The sequence below is a fragment of the Photinus pyralis genome, unplaced genomic scaffold (assembly GCF_008802855.1).
Source record: "Photinus pyralis isolate 1611_PpyrPB1 unplaced genomic scaffold, Ppyr1.3 Ppyr1.4_LG4, whole genome shotgun sequence".
Classification (NCBI taxonomy): domain Eukaryota; kingdom Metazoa; phylum Arthropoda; class Insecta; order Coleoptera; family Lampyridae; genus Photinus; species Photinus pyralis.
Window position 1 is genome coordinate 8483496 of NW_022170511.1, and position 21739 is coordinate 8505234.

Below are 21739 nucleotides of genomic sequence, written 5' to 3' on the forward strand. Positions count from 1 at the left end.
TCCGCGGACCAATAGCATAATTGCATAAATGAAACTATGACCGAACGTAAATCAACTTAGACTGGCACTTTTACGAGTTTTACCACGCCAAAATTCCTATGAAATTCGTTCTTAAACAACTAAAAGTTTCCTTATCTAAAGTAACACTTGTGCAAAGCGCGAGCACTCTGCTACCTTCCACGAATTTAACAATAACAAGACAAAATTTATTACATTTAAACACACTAATTACGGATTCGATTTTCCCAGACTTCAACTTCTTAATTAACTCCGGCCGAGCATTAATTGAACTAAAACAACGATCCTCTGCATAAAAATGGGAAATAAACGTCTTTCCAGAGTAAATAAATGCCGACCAACTGCGGCCTAATAAAAAAACACAACAATATATACTTAGATTTACCTGGGTGCTCTATGTTGTCAAGATACTAAGATAGTACTATTACCTTCTGCAGGGGCACCTCTTAAAATCATTATATGCGGGTCACTCTGTAATTGGACACAAGCCTGTTGAGGACCCAGAACAAAAAAGAGACAATAAATAAAATAAACAGGATACGAATAATACGATTTTCAGTAGGGGAATTTTTTGTCACTCAGCTCGTATTCGGAAACCAGACATTTGATCCGGCTCATATTCAAGAGCACTGATCATTGAAATCATAGAAATCGATTGGCGAAGATTTGACATCGCTGTCTCTTTGCGTTCTCGAGTTAGACAGGGAACAGACAAACGGACAGACGGACAAAACCATCACATAAGGGAAATTTTTTTCTTTCGAAAACTATGCTATGCGATCAAAAATGAGTTGCTGACGAACCAGTTTTGGAATTTTTTTTACATGAGAAATCCTACTTATTAACTCCAAACTTCCAAAGGCACTCTACCGCCACTCATTTTTTGTGCAACAGGAAACTGACAAATAATTTCATGTGTGCATTTAATTATTGATTTACTTTTCAATTGATTATATACTATACGCAATGTATAATATACTAATATGTAGCTGTAAAGATAATTTTGTACAGTTTCAGTTTCAAAATACGTACATACTTAAGTATTACGTAAGAAAATTTGGTAGATTTAATTTTAAATTATTTGTTTTTTAGGCTATAAGTAGCAGATAATGCAAAATTATTCTTCTGTAACATTTTGTCAAAATATCCGCTGAACTAGGTGATAGATAAAATCAAACAGACTTTAGTTAGCTGGTGGGTGTGAGTGCATATATTCAGTTAGATTTGTAAGAAACGTTGAGGGTGTATGATAGGTTGCGCGGGCATATATTTCCATGATCATTCCGTTCGAATTTAATTTGGTGGCTCGAAATCACACCCCGCTGGACCTAGCCCCCCCACCATTGTGAATTAATTTAAGAATGGTATCCAATTTATGAGCTATTTAGGAGCTTTTCATATCGCAAACTTAAAATTTTAGAGCTCGCTTTACTCACTAGGAATCGAACATTTCTTATGGGGTGGCCCAGTCTACTTGGACTCAGCCCCCCCACTGATCAGAATTACTTTTTTCAAATTAAACTTTGTACTGGAATTACGAGCTATTTAAGAGCTTTCATTTACAAGCAATTTCGATTTTTGAGCGCCACCCTTAAAAGAGTAAATAGATATAATCTATGGGGCGGCCAGCTCCACTTGGACGTAGCCCCTCCTCTGTTATCGTTTACTTATTTCAAATTAATTTTTATGCATGAATTACGAGCTATTTAAGAGCTTTCATTTACAAGTAATTGCAATTTAAGAACGTCACTCTTAAAAAGAGCAAATAGATGTCATCCTGGGAGCGGCCAGTTCTATTCTGGCGTAGCCCCTAATCTGTTTTTCTTTATTTATTACAAATTAATCTTTGTCCATGAATTACGAGTTGTTGAAAAGTTTTCATTTAATAAGTAAGTTTAATTTTTGAGCTCCACCCTCAATAGTCAAATAGTCAATCGTTGAGGGCGGCCAGGTCCATTTCACAGTAGCCTTACCTCTGAGCTACCGGTTAGTTGCATCAGTACGTACTCTCTGTGTTTGCATACGACTGTGAGTGGACATTTCTTTCCCCCATACTGGTGGCACTCTTATGGCCCAAGAAAAAACAGAAAACTCAACAAACTACTCCGAGAGCACCGGTATTAAAGAGCCTAAAAAACTCTCCGGAGCGGCGCACCGGAAGCTAATAAGGAATGCGACAGGAACCAGGAGACTCTCGGTAAGAGGACATATGGCGAATCAAAGCCTGGATCCTTGACAGAGTCGATGCTTTTCCCCAATTTACGGAATGTCGCCACAAGGGAGAGCGCTGCTGATCACATGCGCAATCCATGGTATCGGTGGACTGCTTGAGGTCAGAGCTAGCGAGAGCAGCTCCAGGGGGGTGGGGGCAGACATTTTGATTCTTCGAAACGAAGACCGGAAGGACACACGCCTGGATCCTCAAGTGGAACCCCAAAAGGATCGAAAGCCAAAATGCTGGAGATTAAATGATGCGGGTTACACCACAGTGTTGCCGATGACATAGTGATTGTAGTACGTAGGGGATTTGAGGAGATCGTATCAGTTGTGAGGCATGGAGCTTTAAATCTAGTGGAATCATAGTGCGAAGAGGAGGCTTGTTTGTTAATTCAACAGAAACAAACCTCATTAGCTTTTCTCACGTACAAAAGTGCCGACAAAGCTAAAGGACCTTGCAATGTAGGGCACCAAGCTACAGGTAGTGAGAGAAGGTAAACACTTGGGCATCACGTTCGGCCAAGGGCCTAACTTCAAATTACAAATGGAAAAAATAGCGAACAACGTCACAAGGTCCCTGAATATACACTAAAATAATTATACCAGTTATTACGTATGCGTATGTGGTAGGATCAGACCTTTGCCCAGAAGAACATACAGATACTGATCAAGCTGCAGCGCAAAGCTTGCCTTAGAATTACGAGGACAATGATAACGTCCCTGACAGTAGCTATGGAAACTATACCTATGAACCGCCACTACACCTGGTAATTATGGCAGAGGCACTCAGACGGGCATACTGGCTGAGAGTTAATGGAGAGGAGGAATCGTCAAGGGTGAGGCATTCGCTTAATCTTTGATGAAACATCTAAAAGTAAAATAGCTCGGTAGGATAACTGAGAGGATAACCAAAACAGTTTGTGATAAAAAAAACTGTTTAAGATGATAATCCCCGCTCGATACGGATGGGAGGCAGGATAATACTAGTAAGGTAAAGCTGAATGGAATCGTGTATTACACAAATGGCTCAAAAACTACGGAGGGCACCGGCTGTGGAGTGTACGGAAGCAATTGACAGGGCTTCATAAACTAGGACAAAAAGCACCCTTGCTCCAAGACGAGGTATACGCAATCCTGACGGCAGTTGCTCAATTATATTAACAGAAAACCTTACTAAAAGGAAAATCTTTAGAGTAACAGACAACAAAGCACCGATTGCAGAATTAGACTCATATGTAGTCGATTCAGGACTTTTCCTTGGATGCACACAAGTACTAAACGCACTAGGAAGCTGTAACAGTCACAAGTGGAACTGGCCGACCCATCGATTATATCTATTTGCTCTTTTAAGGGTGGCGCTCAAAAATCGAAATTGCTTGTAAATGAAAGCTCTTAAATAGCTCGTAATTTATGCATGAAAATTAATTTGAAATAAGTAAACAATAACAGAGCAGGGTCTACGTCCAAGTGGAGCTGGCCGCCCCATCAATTATATCTATTTGCTCTTTTAAGGGTGGCGCTCAAAAATCGAAATTACTTGTAAATGAAAGCTCTTAAATAGCTCGTAATTCCAGTACAAAATTTAATTTGAAAAAGTAATTCTGATCAGTGGGGTGGGGGGGGCTGAGTCCAAGTAGACTCGGCCACCCCATAAGGAATTTTCGATTCCTAGGGATTTAAGCGAGCTCTAAAATTTTAAGCTTGCGATATGAAAAGCTCCTAAATAGCTCATAAATTGGATACCATTCTTAAATTGATTCACAATGGTGGGGGGGCTAGGTCCAGCGGGGTCGAAATCACGGTCGTTGGTCGTATATACTCGAAATGCAGTTGTTTAATTAACCAACGAGGAAATCGTAGTAGGTTTTTTAATATTAATAGCATTTGGGCTAAACTCTAGCTTTTTTTTTTAAATCCAAAGGTATATAGGTGACTAGATTCCTAGTAGATGTGATTAGCGAGATTAGCCAGATTTGTCACCAGATTTTTATACAATTAATTGTAAGAGTAACATTCTTTTATAAATATGTATTTGTTTGTTCTTGTATGAAGTTATTTATATTTTAAATAAAAGCATTGCTGAAGTTTCGGTGTAGAAACTGCTACGTATACGGTCCCATGGTGTAATGGTTAGCACTCTGGACTTTGAATCCAGCGATCCGAGTTCAAATCTCGGTGGGACCTGTATTTTTTTCACATTATTGACGGTATCATAAGTTTTTGATAAGATTTAAATGATAAAGACTGGAGGGTGATAAAATTTTGATGGTGTGAAGGCTGTAATTCGTTATTGTGTAGGAGGTACCTATAATTTCTCGCTGTTCTAAAAATACGTGAAACGGCTAGGTAGGGGACATCATAACAATATTATTACTTTCTAATCTAGTACGGTTTCTGGCTATCATAGAAGCACACCACGTCTCTTCGTGGAGTAGCACAGCTGGTTGCGTTTGCGCTTACCGCCAGAGGATTAACTGCCAGTTGTACAGTCGGGCTCGAGCTAGTGGGGTTAGGTACGCGTAAGGTCGTGTGCTTTGCACGACATTGAATTGTGTGTTCTCGAACGAATTGAAAATAAAACGACTTTTAATTTGTGCTTTTTTTGAAAAATGATCGCCACCGACGGTTACAATAACATAGATTACGCCGACGGCTACATGGAGCAAGAGGAGGAATGGGAACGTGAAGGTTTACTTGATCCCGCTTGGGAGAAGCAGCAAAAGAAGGTAAATTACCTATATTAACGCTTATCTATCAAAATTACCGAACATAAAACGACCGGATTATTGCAGCCAGAAATTTAATATGTAACTTATTCGGTTTAAAGCACACCTCCGGTGATGAAGTCGTGTCGCCTCCGTGATTATAAACAAAGCTAGCAATTGTTACTTTACCCCCGTATTGAATTAATGATTGTTTTGTTCAAACGTCTACGTGAAGTCACCCGATATTATTTTTCTTTATTTCTGGTCAAGGACTCTGTATCTGTGCTGAGACTTCAGGTTATTTATAGGTTATCTACGTACCGGTATTATTTCTTATTCTTAAATTACGACGTCCCCCTCCGGGACAATTCATTTCGAAGTAATTATGCAAATTTTTGACGAATGTAACATTATCTACCTTCTGGCAAATGTGACCGGCTATTTTTGGCAAACGGCGCCCGATCTCGTTACAACTTATTCAAATGTAGACAATTTAAAAAATAAATTTGCGATGATTAAGAATTCTACTTTTAACCGAGTGAACCGTTAAAAACTATCTGTGACAGATGTTGAACGCTCAAGGTCTGGAATTTTTTCCCTAGAAGAGGCTTACGGTATTTGTTGAATTTAATTTTTCCGATAACGTGCGGGGAAAACTGGTCGGATTTAATTTTATATGAACCGCCGTGTGTTAAATATTTCCTGCAGGAGTAAGCGCAGCTGCGCGTAGTTGCCGGAGTAGAAAATAAATGATAGAAAAACGGTATTTTAAAAGGTTGAAAAGAGAGCACTGCATAGGCGTCGAATTTCCCGACGCCCATGACCAAAGAAGGATTCGACGTTCGAAATTTTACCGTGGATTTCGTAGATAACCGACTAATTATTTTTGCATTTCTGCATTTTAATTTACTGCATTTTTGTGCGAAAAATTCCACCTTTGAATTTTCGCACCGAGTGTACCGTAATTTTTATAATAGGTAACCTTACGCGTTACTTCCTGCCAATTGCATCGATATGCAATATGTCAATTTTGTGTCGAAACGGACGCATTTTGCAAAATCGACGCCTCCGCCGCCGCGAGCTACCTCTATTTTTACACGTCGCCCACAAACTCGCCCGTAAAAATCGCCAGTATTTTTATATAATATCGAGAAAGACACAATTAGTGCATTACGTAGGATGTCTGTGTAAGAATGAATTGACCCAATTCGCCGAATACAAGCTAATTTAGCTAACCGCAGAGATAAAAAGGAAGGAAAACAGGTGGTTTATTCCGGAAAACGCTCGCCTGAGAATATTTTAGTAGTACAATTGATATTGTCCCGCGGCTCAATTCATTTAAATCTGTTTCGTTTGCGCAAATCAGCATGATAAAACTTCACATCTGTGATAACGTGACTAATATTTTCTGTTTCATTCAATTGCGTCTTTCCGTTACAATTTTCCGATAGGGATAATTGAAGTCTAGTAACCGCTAGATGTGGGATCGTGCCGATCTTGCGCGAAAAGGAGCTCCCTCGGGAGCTCCATGGATTACTCAATTTTGCGAATTTGAATCGTGTTCAAAGAATGTCTTATGGACTCAGACCGTTACTATCCAGATTGAATACAGCACGACGGTGCCGTTCGGATTTGATCCATTTTCAATAGGCTTGTTGTGGCATATATGATATAGGGCAACTGAGCACAGTTTGAACCGAGTAGGTTCAAGCATTTAGCAGAGACAAAGATGCATGACCCCAAGGCCCAAGGGGTCATTGGATTTGACCTCAGATTTCACCCATTTTCAATAGGCTTATTACTTGTATGGTATAGGTATAGTATAGTATAGTATAGACCAGGCATGGGCAACCTTTTTTTTCAAGGGACCAAAATAAAATTTTTCATATGCGCCACGGGCCAAAGTTGAAAATCCATATTATGTTTAAAGAAATCTTTTTGGTGTTGGTTTTTGCTTTCGTAAAAATCATTAAAAAAAACAATAAGTACTCTTGAAAATTGACACGATTTTGCATATAGAGTTTACCAGATCTGGATAAAAAAATCCCCATATTCAGCTTGTATCCGAATTTTCATTTATGCTCCTCTCATTTGTTGCAATATATGGCTTAAAAATGTTGCTGAATCCGAAAACAAGTGTCGTTTTATTGCCCCACCCGGTATACATCGCGACAAAAATTCTGGAAAATACCTGGAGATATCTGTGAAAAAAGAAATGCATCTTTAAAGAGGCTTTCAAACGTCTTGGAAGCTTCGGATTGCGTCCACTAGATGCTGCGGTGTAACATAATCATAATTAATTAATTAATTCGAATTTTTAATATAACTTGGCGGGCCGAATGAAGTATTAACTATGAATTATGTTAGCGGGCCGGACAAAACTTATCGGCAGGCCGTATCAGACCCGCGGACCGTGGGTTGCCCATGCCTGGTATAGACTATAGTGGACCAAATCGAGGATCAAGCCCAATTACCGCCTGGTATAGACTATAGTGGACCAAATCGAGGATCAAGCCCAATTACCATGTAGAGTCACACCGCTCTACCGCTTTAATATTATAGTGGGTTAGCATTCATCACGACACTTAATACGCTGGCTTTCTTGAGTCTTATAAATGATTTCCAATGTACTTTTCAGCGTGTTATATCGCCTTCCAAAACACTCCATCGCGTGCTCAAATCAGTTTAGGCTCTCGCAGCAAATGCATTATGATCGCATTTTAAAGATGTCTAGCCTTGATGAACATTTTTGATCAGTTCTCGAGCTCTCCGACTCTTCGTCATATTTTTTATGCTCATGAAATTTGGACATCTTGACACCGAAGTATCGAAAGAGGGTACTCTCAAAGCGAAAGGCATAGGTCTGGACGTGCCGTATTCTGTTAATGGTGCTAAATCTTCAAATGCGAATATCTCGAAAACGGAAACGTGTCGGAAGAGGTACTCTCAATGTGAAAATGGAAGGTCTGGACGAGTAGGTATATACTATGTATTACAAAAATCTTTATCAGAAACAAGCAGCATGATAAATCTAAATCACAAGTTTTGACTGCCCTTATTATTAAACCGCTCAATTCAAGTACATACTTGCTACTACACATAAAAAATGAATTATGGGAATGCCTGTTTTTATGTGCTTTATTTAAGTAAACTAATCTGATGGAGTGATACTACCTACTACACATGCTCCGTTTTGGATATAACAAAAAAATTGACTAATCGAGGGGAACGTAACATTTTTTTCTTCGTTTTTTCCAAATGTGCGTTTTTGACGATTATTCTTGAATCTGTTTCTTGCAGCCATAATATTTGGCAGGATAAAATTAACGGAGTTGGTCAGGTTTTTGGGTAATTTATGCATCGTCTTCCAAAATTCCGACTCCAAATTGAGGCACCTCTAAATGAGATGGCGAAGGAAATTCCGATCCATAATAAAATCCTTCACTTTCATATTCAGTATACCGCTAGAAAAAATTGTACTAAAAAGCTACCTTATTGGAGACCCAAGAACATAGCTAAAACCGCAAATGTCATCTTTTTATCTGTTGTGGATCCTCAGAAGTAACGCATATTTTTGAACTTACGCCAAGGGATACGCTTCCAAACAAAATACGTTGCACCTTCGATTTATTTGGATGCTTACTCCATGTAAGTACCCTTTCACTTTGGGTGTGCGTCATCCTGGATACGAATGGTTTTGTACCTATATGAATATTGCTGTGTATGGGTAGTTCTGGGTTTGTATGATTTGTGGTGGACAGGAACTGCAGGGTCTATATACTTAAACTATATAGACCCTGCAGGAACTGTACTTTCCCTACTCTTTATTAAACTCCATTCGTTTTTTCGATCTGTAATCAAAAGAATAAAGGTACAAATCCCTAAAAAAACATGAAAATAACGTAGTGCAATTTCCTATTGCAATTAATTTTGCAACGTGAAGGCTGTATCATAACGGATGCGGTCAGAAGTGCAAAATATTCTCTGTCCCCTTGCAATCCTTTGCTGGATGTAAAATGCTGCATACAATACCATTCTCGAGAATATTGCGAAATTCTTAGACCACCTCTGAAGTTGAGGGGCTCGGACAAGGTTTCTGTTTCCAAATCCTGCTCGCTAATACACTAGAGAACGTTCATACTTCAAACCAGGAACCCAGGAAATTCTAGAGAAATAGTGGCCATTTTTAAGTGCCAACCAGAAAAGAATTGGTCTTCGTTTGATTGAAGTGTTCCTTCAGGATATCATACATAATAACAAAAATATGTAAAAAGGCGCATTTTCCATGCATTTATCACTACTTCCCAAAAGGCTATGGCGAGATCTATGGCTATGTTTTTCTTTACTAAAAGCATCTGGTTAAAATTTCAAAGAAAAATCTCAATAAATAAGGAAGTTGTCATTGCGCAATCTACGCATTCGCGCATCTTATTTTTATAATATGCGATATGTTTGTCTTTACTAGAAGCATCTGTGGTTAAAAGTCGGAAGAAATATCTTAATAAATAGGGAAGTTGGCATAGACCATGGGACATCTAATGTTTAGAATATGAGATATGTTTGCTTCTCGGTTTGCCTCTAACAGAAGCATCTGTGAATAAAATATCAAAAAGATATCTCAATAAAAAAGATTAATCGGATTTCTACAATATGCGATACGTTTGCTTTTACTAAAACCATCTTTGGTTAAAATGTCAAAGAAATGTTTCCATAAATAATAAAGTTGGCATTGCGCAGTCTGCGCATGCGCCCCTCTGATTTTTACTATGCGATATGATTACCTTTACTAGAAGTATCTGTGGCAGTGTGGCCATATTGGGCGCTTTATCGCAAATTGGGCGATTTTGAAATGTAGTTTGTGGTTAATTTATTGCTTAAACCACAAACCACATTTTGGGCGATAATGGATTTGATTTTCATCGCGTAACATTATTGATACCTACACTTTTGACCTTGAAACTCAGTTTTAGTAGCGCGCAGCGCATGAATATTGTGGAATGTGAATATTTTGACTACAAACAGATACAATCATTTATTTATAGCTCCAGTCTCCAGAATCTGTGGTTAAAATTTCAACAGAATATATTATTAAATAAGAAAGTTGATATTGTGCAGCCTGCGCAAGCGCACATTAATCGTCAAGATGTTTCTTGGTTCCGGTGGCAGAGCGAGGCTATAAGTTACCGAATTCAAAAAGAACGAAGTAAATATACTGAAAACTGCAGAAATTCACGCAGTGTTTACAATTTTTTGGAAATATTTAAAAATGAGAGAAATGTGGAATATACAGATATGGTAAGAAGTTTTACCCTTAGCACAAATCCACCACCGATGTGTGCCACGGCAATCCATTCGGTGACATACGCATGGATGGATCATGGTTTGGATTTCGAACAAACAATATTTCTCAACAATGTCAGTAGATAAATAACAAATCTGTTCCTTTATCCTAACTAGTAAATCATATGGATCATTTATTGCAGATAGTTTAGTCATTTTCCAGACAAAATTGGTGAATATATAGAGATTTTGGCATTCTTTACTCCAGACCATTCAATTTTCAACCAAAGCAGCACATGGTCAATCTTTTCGAATGTTCTGGACGAGGTTCTGGAAGCTTATTACAGTAAATAAAACCACAAGGAATTTACGACTGGCAACCTGGTGTTCTTCTGTATAAAATAATTGCTGATGCCTCCTATTTAAATTTACATAATAGTAGTCGTTGAGATGTCTAACCGAGTTTCTAACTGTACATTTTGCCTTTGGTATCGAATATTGTTTATACAGGATGTTCTGTAAGTAGTGCAGACGCTTACAACATTAATAAAGTATTTCGTGTTTTTCTCTCAATAAATAGCACGATTCGTTTCGTTGCGTGGTGAGATTGTCTTTAAATTGTGAAATCACTGTGAATATTCATAATATCAATTATAGCACCATGGTGTGACTGTATACAGACCATAACTACGTAAGATTATCATGAGTAAATTGCGATGGGTAGGGATCGCTTATTATTACTTAATTAGTAATTAAGTTGACGCAGTTAAAACAAATATATTGCATATACACACTCATTACATACCTACATGTGTATGATTCACCTGTCAAACATTTACTTACTTATTTAAGTTCCAATAGATGTATCTGTGATAAATTCAATAATCAACGCAAATACTAGCTTTTTTAGACATAGCGATAGATACCATTTGTTCGCATTTGTTTATTCGCTAGGGTATTTTTGCCTTCTGAACTTATATTTAAAAAAATGTTTAGAGTTCACCGACCAAAGAGACCAATAAATTCCTAAATGCGATCACAATATTTTATAAATTAGATTTAGTTTATGAAGTCATACGGATGGAAGCCAAACATTATTTTTAGATTGCGAACCGAAAATTTCACTTTTATATCGTGTGGGTGGACAATTCTAAATGAGTCGGAAGGATTATAGTTTGAAAATAATTTGGTTGATCACGGACAGGTTAGTCAATCATGCGATTGTTTTTCTGAATCAGTCTCTTAATTAGGGTTTTTATCTCGGTTTTTATTGCTCGTTTTTGCGAGTTTGGAGGTGGTGGTGAAGTATCGGGTGATTATAAATGATTGATGATAGTTTTGAGTTTCCCGAAAAATGAAACATAACGTTGGCAACGCATCGTTGTCATTTATTTAAAAACACTTGTGGATCAATGTAATGGATCAGTCGAGGTATCAATATTAATTAAGAAGTACTCTGTTCGGTAAAGGATGTCCAAAATAAGTTTTCTAAAAAAAATAGACACCAGTACATTGTAAATTGTTAGTGAATCAAACAACTCGTAGAACAATGATCTCCAGTGCTATAAAGCAAAAATTATTAAAATTTTAAGCTCCATTTAATATGACATTGAATAATTTATTATTTTGGTTAGTGTCTACTATCTACGCTTCCTCGATTTTTTCGAAGATAATCATTAGAGCTTACACACTATAAATAAAAAGTAAAACAGAAAATAAAATGTCTTCATTATTATGTGTAACACAACCGCTGTTCTGCATACTGACTGCTCAGAATTAAAAAATAAACTTTGTATCTTTGTATGATACGATAATTACAGTAAGTACGTCCAGCTCTTACAGAATGTGATTGAAATCTTGAAAGCCATCAACCATTTCGCACTGTACAGTTTTATTTAAAGTAGATACGATGCCTATACGGTCGGAAGACGACATACTCCTAAAATTAATAACCCAAAGAAGATTATTATGAATACATTTGCTCTTTGCATATTTTAACAAATCATAAATAAAACGCGGTGTGAATCCAAAATTCGCTGTAAGTGATGGACGGAACAAATTTAATTGAACCAGGACTAGAGCCATTGAAATGAACATGGCGTCTACATTATTTACAGTTTGTGCTTGGATAACCATAAATAGTGAGTATCATTACGTTTTCATCTGTAGATGATAATTTAAAGGGTTAACAAATACAATCCGAGGATATTTGAAAATGATTTTTTTGTTCGTTACAAAATGTGGAAGTTAACCAAGTAGGAATGTTAATGAGATGCCAATTTAGTTCAAGGTTTTGTATATTATCTAGTAATTACCATTTGCAGCAACTCGAAGGCAATTAGTTTATTTTTTGTAAAATAGTGACCTCTGATGAAAAGGAAGAATAACCAAAAAAACAAGTCACCAGAAATTTGTATAGCAATGCCGTTAATATAAATCAATCTTGAGAATGTGTAAAAACATAAAATAGAATAAACATTCATGATTCCGCTGTCGAGGAGGAGTTTGTTTCCTGTTCATCTAATTAAGATGTATGAATCTTTTTACACTACTAAGGCAATAAAAGCAAAAAAATAGGAGCAACATTTCCGAGGCACTTGTTAATGTTACCATAGATTAAAAAAACAATAATCTTTGCTGTTACTGTTGGATTATTATTCAGCGTTACTCTACCTCTCCCAGAATTACGAATCATTAGGTAGGTATTTAACGCTATAACTGCGTAATTACCTACTCATCATCTCGTGCCAGCATTTCTGCATTTTAAACCAAAGATCATATCGTACTGGTACTGTATTATTTTATGGTTAATGATGCGTGGAATATTTTTTTGCGGTTTCGGTCGTGGTAAGATATCCCGCTTCTAATGATTTTCTTCTATATAATATGCTTATCGCTATCTACATTGCTATTTATTAAGAAGTAGACATAGGGATTTACGTGTATTGTTTTTCCCTATGGCTACTTTTAAAGGCAAAATCTGTTCTGAAGGGCGCCTAATTTTATGCATTCAAAATAACTTCTTAAAACAAATAAAGATCCGGCAAAAGTTGAGAAAGGGAGAGAGTACTCACAATGTCAAAGTAAATCGTTTGGATGAGGCATATCTATTAGCGAGGTCTTGAAAACGAATTGTCTGAAGAGAGTACTCATAAAGGGCAAGTGGAACGTCTGGTCGCTGCTGGTGATGTCAAAACTTTCAGTACGAATATCTACCGAACGGAGTGTCGGAGGAGGGTACTCACCCTTTGGAGAAATTACAAAAAAATTGATTACCATAACAAAAACAAGTTCGTATTCTACTGCTAAGTTCAAAAGTACGTTAAAGATGCCATGTTTTCTAAAACGCCTATTTCAAAAAAGTAAAATAGAGAAACGAAAAGTTCAGTTTTCTGCACTGTGGAAAATAATGAGGTGTGTGATCAGTATAAGCACAAAGTGAATCCAATTTATGATGCCATGTAAGAGAGACAGGAAAAAACAGGCTCTATCTATCACATTTCCACTAGTGGAGTCTTATGAAGTTTTTTTCAGTAAAAATACGATCGCGCACATTGATTTCAAAATTCAGAGCAACTGAACATGTATACAAAATAAATTGCAGGCGACTAAATTTTCTCCAACAAAGTCGGCGAGTGTATAATATGTCTATTTGCAACCGTTTTTGATAACGATTTTCCCTCGGGTTTTCCACAATGCGCGTTTTGCGCGGTTCGCAAATTATTCTTAAATGCTGTAAAAATTACACAAGATATAAAAAAAACTGTTTGCGCAAATGATAGACTATGCAATTTTGCACAGAGAAGTTTAAGACAGCATGTGTCTATCGTTTATATTTTTATAACTGCTTGTAATAAGCATTCAAAGGTATTGCAGACGTCAACAAGGAAATAAACCCATTCATTTAATTTAAATGGTTATTATTCAAAACATGTGTAAATTGTGCACAACTATTGTGCAGATAAAGTGCATTTTTGTAAACCGAAATAGCTTAGTCATTGGGTTATTCTTATTGTTAGTAGCACACTATATTTATCCATGTTTACCTTCTTGCAGAAATTCTCCGCAATATTGCATTCTTCCTTTGTGGGTACCTTCAGTACAATGCACGTTCAGTCAGTGGCGGACGATTTCGCGGATCAAATGCACAATAATTATTACCAAGGGTGCAACAATAATTTGCTTTAATTATGACTTTTTACATTTTATTAGGTCTTCGAAATCGCACTTTGGTCCATTAGTCTGTCCGTTCTTAGCTCAGGAAAGGAAGGTTCTACAGGTTTATGTGAGTGAGTTAAGATGGCACTTGTTTTTCTAAAACCCTTCGCATAAACAGCCAACTAGCTCAGGGATGTGAAAGTAAATAGGCATAACATGCTTTACAGCGGATAGTTTGTAGGGCATAAAAATCTTTGCAATTTACTGGTAACTTACCATGTGATTAGCGCCACTGTTTCCTTGAAAGTTTCACTCTCCCTGTATAAAACTGGAAAGACGTTAAGGAAAGTCATCAAAATGAATAGGATTACGAGCAAAATCGTACCGATAATAAAAGTACAAAGTATCCCAATAAAATAAATTAGTTAATTGACTAATAAAAGTAAATAAATGACTCCTTGACTCAATTTTTGTTATCTTCACTCCGAGCGATGTGTGTCGGTTAACTTAGGCTAGACGTTGACTTTGTGCTCACGACTGCATTCCCTGTACAGAAATCACATGTAACTTGCCGTCGAACCCAAAAAACTAACATACCTCCAACTTTACATATTATTATAATTCAGTAAATCGCCAACGCCAACGTAAGAAGAGTTGTTCCCAACGCCTACAGCAATTCAACCTAAAACGGAAATACATTTGAACGTTTGATCTGTAGCATTCTATTCCTATATTCCTAAATTATAAAAACAAGTATAAATTGTGCACAACCATTGTTAAGATAAAGCGTATTTTTTGTCGAAATACATTAGTAAGTAATTGGGTTATAAGATAGCAGCATAAGTACTATATTTATTGATGTTTAAAAGATGATTAAGGTGAGTGGGCTTTTTGAACATATGTAAACATTTAAAGGCCACCTGACACATTCAAAATCTACGCTATTGGTATAATGCAAGAAGAATCAATCCACTAGAGAAATCCCCTAACACTTCATTTTCGAGTTATTCACAGTTAAATTTTCACATCGCCAGTAGATAATGTCTCCTCTAGACATTCTAACCGCACTTTGAGAGTACCCTCCCCCGATACTTCGTTTTCAAAATATTCGTTTCGCCCTCGGCAACAGATAGACGATTCATTTTGCCTTTGTGAATACTCTCCTCCAACACACCGTTTTGCTTCCCGAACAGCACTCTACTCAACGTCAGTCCTGGCGTTACCTAAAATTATTCCAACCGGCCAATATCGTCCAGTTGAGCAATACTTACAATGCGATTTTCACAATTCCCATCCATGGGAGGAATTGGCCGGTCGTTGCCTTTCCAGCCAAAATCGTCTGGCGAACTGAACTTGAGTTATGGACACAAGAGTCAATTTTTCAGTCAAATAATCATGTTTGCAACCAATACATCTTTAATAAATATCCAACAAGCTACTACAAGGAGGAAAATGAAAATTCTTACGAGGTTCTTCCTTCATAAATAAATTATATTCTAATTTTCTTATTCTCCCACTTTTGGTTTCCAAAAACCGTTGGTATTATACCAAATCTCAACATTACTATACAAACGTTCGAATATGTATTCAAAAATATGCAAAACATTACTAAAAATGGTTAGGATGCATATAAGAAGTGAAATATTATACATCTGGTATAATAAATAGGTACTTGGACATGTCTAATTAAATATAGCAAAGGTATCCAACTATCGTAAACTTGTACGAATTTCCATAAGTAGTTAATTTGTTATGGCGGATGGTGTCGATATATGATAGAATCCCACAATTCAATTACCGTTTCATCGATTGCCATATTTTTGTGCATCCCAAAGTGATGAAGTGCAGATGATCGATCGAAGAGTAGGTAATTAGAACGGCGTTCTCTGATGGGCACGTCAAATAATACTAATGATAGATAATTAGAATTTCACCGAACGTGAAATATTAAAAATGTCCAACATATGCCCAACAGAAGTATTACATGAATAAATTTTACTAAAATATCTAGGTAAGTACTTACAGAATTATTAATAATATGTTATTATTGCTTTCCATATACCGAATACTAATACGCGCTTTCTCTGCATAGCGACGAAAATGCGGGACACGTTATCAAATATATTGGTATGTTAAATGCTAATAGATTATCGCTCCTTTTACTTGTTTAACCGGAATTAATTTTAATTAACCCGTTTGTTGTTTATTGCCGTTAGGAATACAAAGCTTCTAAGAGAATTTATGTATGGGAAGATATACTTATTTGACTATGCCTGTGTGAAATAGGTCCTTCGTTTCTAATGCGGACAACTAATTGAGCGTCGTAATAAGAGCACTTTTATGGGATTACCGCTATATTAAACAGTATCTGATTAATATCTTGATTCTGTAGTTAATTATGGGTTATTGATGACAACTGGTAGGTGTTGGTTTGGTTGTAGCACACTGTATTTTTTACAATTTCATCAGAGAAATTTGCGACATTTGCTTCCGAACAACAAATGTGGCAAACACAGAGTTAGAAATCAAACATTTGCAATCCAATAAATAGTAAATAAGTAGATGGATCAACATCGTTAAGCTCAAATTGTTAAAATTTTTCTGATCTTATTTCCTTTATGTGCAAGGTGACAGCAACTACAAATGCTTTAAATCGCTCAAGTATAAATGTCATACTCGATGTCATACTTACATCATTGCCCCTAAAGCGAGACAATTAGATCAAGAAACCAAGCGGTAAATTGAATGTTTGCATTCTGCATTGCATTGAACACGTTCCTAATGGTTTCTCGAGTGATTTCTATATTTTGTTTTTCTGTACAACATTTATCAATTAATTCCCGATTCTGTACTTTTGTCTCGACTTTTGTAAACTCATATAGCAATTGGAGCTGTTAGATTTTTTCAACCATTTCACTAATTATATTACATATGTATTTAATCTAGCTAGACTCTAGATTGTAAAATCTGGATCAGAGTAATAGAAACATCCTTAATTTCCAACCATGTCATGTCACAAAATTGCTAAAGTAATGAAATTTTGCACCAAAAATTGGAACATCAATATTCTGTGATTTCAATTACCCAATTTGAAAGTACTGAATTCCTCGCTTCGGCTAAATAAAAACAACAAGTCCTTAAAAAGTATCGCCCGCGCAGGGATTTTTTTTCCATTTAACGACACAAAAATTTCGTTTAGATAAAAAAGTAACGATATCAGTTCCTTATCAAGAAAATTATCCTTAATTTTTTCCGTCGTTATTTAACGCATTATCTACGTATGTATTGCTTTCTTATGCCATGGGGGTGCTCTTCGTAAATTGTAACGGGCGATCAAAAATGAGTTGCTGTCGAGTTGCCTTTGGAAGTACGATTTCCAATGTAAACAAAAATTCCAATGGTCACTCGACAGCAACTTATTTTTGATCGCATGGTACTAATAAACCTACATCAGCCCGGGTAGCTCAGTCGGTAGAGCATTGGACTTTTAATCCAAGGGTCCAGGGTTCAAGTCCCTGCGCGGGCGAATGTTTTTGTAGAAAAATCTGCAATCGTCGAGTTGAGAGACGTCGCGTCGTCGCAAAAATATACATTGTATTTTCCAGATTTAGTGTTAACCTAAATATGACCCTTTCTTGCGTCACTAGTTTGTGAGAAAATTTCAAAAGAGAGTGTCACATGTCATCAACACATAAGAAAATTGGTTCACAAAATAGTGGCGTACAGGTCATGCAAACTTTTTGACACTTGGGGTGTCGAAAACAACAACTATTCGCAGTTCGTGACAAAATATTCTAAAAAGTATCGCCCGCGCAGGGACTTGAACCCTGGACCCTTGGATTAAAAGTCCAATGCTCTACCGACTGAGCTACCCGGGCCACTGTTTGATTCCTGACACCTAGTCGCAAAATGCGTTTGAATAAAAAAAATAGTGATATCAGTTCGTTATCGAGACAATTGTCCTCAAATTTTATCACCGTTATTACTTAACGCATTATTACGAAGTAGATAGGGATTTACGTGTATTGTTTTTACCTATGTCTACTTTTAGAAGATAAAATCTCTTCTGGAACGCGCCTAATTTTATGCAACCAAACTAACTTTTTAAAACAAAGATTTGGCTGTCATATTAATTAATTTAAATATTGTTGTTTTAGCTTCATAAAAAATGAATCTTTTACGCTCCTTACACTGTTTCCGGCACTATACTACTATACCAATTGACAATATCAATTTCTTCACCAACGAAAATTAAAATAGCAACAATATTCAAATTGATTAATATGACAGCCAGACCAATACTTGTTTTAAGAAGTTATTTTAGTTGCATAAAATTAGGCGTCCTTCAGAAGAGAGTTTGTCATTTAAATGTAGACATATGGAAAAGCAATACACGTAAATCCCTATGTCAACTTCTTAATGCATCACTATATGTATTGGTTCGATATGATAGCAATTCATTAAATTTAACGTGAACATCGTAAACTAACTATTGAACCTCAAACATTGAAAATTGTACCGTTGGAAAGCTAAAAACGATAAAAAATTTTAAAATCTCTGAGCTCATACTACACTAAAGATATGTACGTACTAATAATAAAAGTGAATAAATCCGATCCAAATGTGATGTAGGATGAAGAACATGGACCTCTGGACTCTTAATTAAAAGTGTAATGCCCTTCTAGCATAGCGACCTGGACTGTATTGAGTTTTACAGTACAGTTTACGATGTGAACAACAAAACGAATACGAGAGGGCCCAACACATTACCAACATGTTTATCCAAATTAAAAAATTTTGGAATGATACTCTGATGCCCGGTTTCACAAACGAATATCAAGGTTACTCAATGATTAAAAATATTAGATTGTTACTCATCTTTGATTATAAGGTAAGATGTTTTCCATTCTAATATTTTTAATCATCGTTACGAAACCTGGCATGAGCGTACTAAGTTACACGCACTTACGTGTTTTTTAAGATGTGAGTGTGACGTCTCTCAAATCAAGGTTTGTAAATTTTTTTTTTCAAAATACTCGCCCGCGCAGGGACTTGAACCCTGGACCCTTGGATTAAAAGTCCAATGCTCTACCGACTGAGCTACCCGGGCTGACGATAGTTTACATACCTTAACATCAAAACGTATGGAACCAATACATAGATAATGCTTAAGTAACGGCGATAAAATTTTAGGACAATTATTTTAATAACCAACTGATATCATTCATTTTATTTTATTCAAACCCAGTTGTTTTACGATTAGATGTATCTTCAGGGTCCAAACTGTGGCCCGGGTAGCTCAGTCGGTAGAGCATTGGACTTTTAATCCAAGGGTCCAGGGTTCAAGTCCCTGCGCGGGCGTTATTTTTTAGGGACTTACTGCTTTCGATATCCTCCACTTTCCAAAGATACCTAAGATTGTTGCTGTATTGTATCTCTGTTTTGACAACAAATGTTGACGTTGATGGATCCTGCATTTTTAAATCAAGCGGCAATAAAAAAAATTGTACAAGGGTACTCTGAACAAACTCATTTGATCTGTCGTCTGTATTTGCATCAGTGTTTTTGAGATTTGGTGTCTCTCAACTCAACGTTTGTGGATTTTACTGCAAAAATACTCGCCCGCGCAGGGACTTGAACCCTGGACCCTTGGATTAAAAGTCCAATGCTCTACCGACTGAGCTACCCGGGCTGATACAAGGTTTGTCAGTAAAATTTAACACGCGAAACGGCAAAATATCAGCAAACATCTCATTGATAATGTAGGTATTAAGTATCGACCATAAAAAATTTGGAGTGTGAACTGATATCGCTTTTTTTAATCTAAAGCTAAACGAAGTATTTTGCGGTTACGCAAAGTCCCTGCCCAAACGACACTTTTTGGGATATTTTGAAACAAACGGCGATGCCTTATTAATCTCGATATCGTTCCAAATTCATTGGGTCTACTTAACGCATGTAAAAATATGTGGGTCAGTTTTTTGCAGCAGCAAACCAAATCTGGACGTTACTGGATTCAGCATATTTAGGTTTAGTTGCAACCAAAAATAATTTTACCCTGAATCTCCTTCCGTTTACATACTTTTGAGACCCAGTGATTTGAAGCTTTTTTCTGCAAAAATATATCCGCCCGCGCAGGGACTTGAACCCTGGACCCTTGGATTAAAAGTCCAATGCTCTACCGACTGAGCTACCCGGGCTGTTGCGTTGATCTGCGTAAGCCGAAAAATTCCAAACTTTACCTCGTTCAGCTGACCTTTCCAGTACTCCGTGACCAAACCCGGGAGCTGTGTACTGCTCTCGTGTCAATACCTCGGGCACCTTGAAACAAAGCTTTATAATTAGTGGGAATCCTATTAACAAACTTGTAAATGCGTATTGGAATTCCGCGTGGGTTTTGAAGGACACTTTTGCGACCCGTTTTGGTTGAAGTTGTGGCGGTAGTACATAGAATGGGCGGCTTTTGTGTGTCTGCCTACGCTATTTTAATAACTTTACACTCAAATTGCTACAACGTTATAAAAAGATCTTAATCAAAAGTGTCAAATGGTTAAAGATAATTGGGTACTAAATATTGATACTGTAACAGGTTGACCTATAGCCATAATTTGTTTATAAATCATTATAAATTATTACATGCTATGTTTATTATTAGTTGATATCTTAAATTTTTTTATTCGCCTATTATGTATTTTTACTGTTTTAGTGGTAGCACGCATATTATTTGTTTACATTTAGTGTAGGCGGTAAGGTTCTTACCTGGCACACTCCTAAACGGCATCAATTGATAAAAGGTCAATCAATTAATAATCTGCAAAATATGAAATTGCCACTGAATTTTGGTATTTCACAGTTTGGGTATGTATATTAATGTAGCGGAAAATTTTGCGTTTGTGCCAAAAATAGTGTCAGCCAGAGAATTTATTTTTTATTAGTTCATTGATATCCGGTCGGCGATGTTAAAATTTGCTCGACATTAACCGAAAATCCTATGTTCAAAATTCTTGCAGTGAAGGGGTCCCATTGACCCCTGTCCATGTATGTCATCACTTCCTCAATGGTTGCGTAAACCTACACTGCAAATTTTCTTCGCCTGCATGTGTTGAGCAAATTTATCTCCGCCAAATTTAACTTGCAGAAAAACTACATTTGTTCTTAAACATTCGGGTTATATTCAGTAGCTGTGATTCAGATAGTTTTAATTCTTGCATTGTCGCGGTACCGTTTGTAATAATGCTCACTGCCAAAGGTCGTGCACATATTCAAATAAGGCAACGGATGTAGACGCTAGTAACTAGTTTGAGATAAATCGGTATTTGTATAGATTATTGGGAAAGAATTTGTTTTAGCATGATCTATTT

The 21739-nt window shown here is 36.7% G+C and overlaps 1 protein-coding gene and 7 non-coding genes across 10 annotated transcripts in view; 4 read left to right on the top strand and 4 right to left on the bottom strand.

Annotated features, from left to right (window-relative positions):
* The first annotated feature begins 4347 nt into the window (after positions 1-4347).
* On the top strand, positions 4348-4419 carry Trnaq-uug. The gene has a single exon. It is a non-coding gene; the product is annotated as a tRNA-Gln (tRNA).
* A 194-nt stretch (positions 4420-4613) lies between these two features.
* The window catches only part of LOC116167668 (alpha-actinin, sarcomeric), a 45127-nt gene continuing 28001 nt past the window's right edge, over positions 4614-21739 (top strand). For all 3 annotated transcript variants that reach the window (XM_031483114.1, XM_031483112.1, XM_031483111.1), the window contains exon 1: positions 4614-4961. In XM_031483114.1, the coding sequence (XP_031338974.1) occupies positions 4845-4961 (117 nt within the window). In that variant the 5' untranslated portion in view covers positions 4614-4844. The remainder of the gene's footprint in view (positions 4962-21739) is intronic.
* On the top strand, positions 17832-17904 carry Trnak-uuu. The gene has a single exon. It is a non-coding gene; the product is annotated as a tRNA-Lys (tRNA).
* Positions 18184-18256, bottom strand: Trnak-uuu. Its single transcript has one exon. It is a non-coding gene; the product is annotated as a tRNA-Lys (tRNA).
* Positions 19416-19488, bottom strand: Trnak-uuu. The gene has a single exon. It is a non-coding gene; the product is annotated as a tRNA-Lys (tRNA).
* On the top strand, positions 19667-19739 carry Trnak-uuu. The gene has a single exon. It is a non-coding gene; the product is annotated as a tRNA-Lys (tRNA).
* Positions 19998-20070, bottom strand: Trnak-uuu. The gene has a single exon. It is a non-coding gene; the product is annotated as a tRNA-Lys (tRNA).
* Positions 20506-20578, bottom strand: Trnak-uuu. The gene has a single exon. It is a non-coding gene; the product is annotated as a tRNA-Lys (tRNA).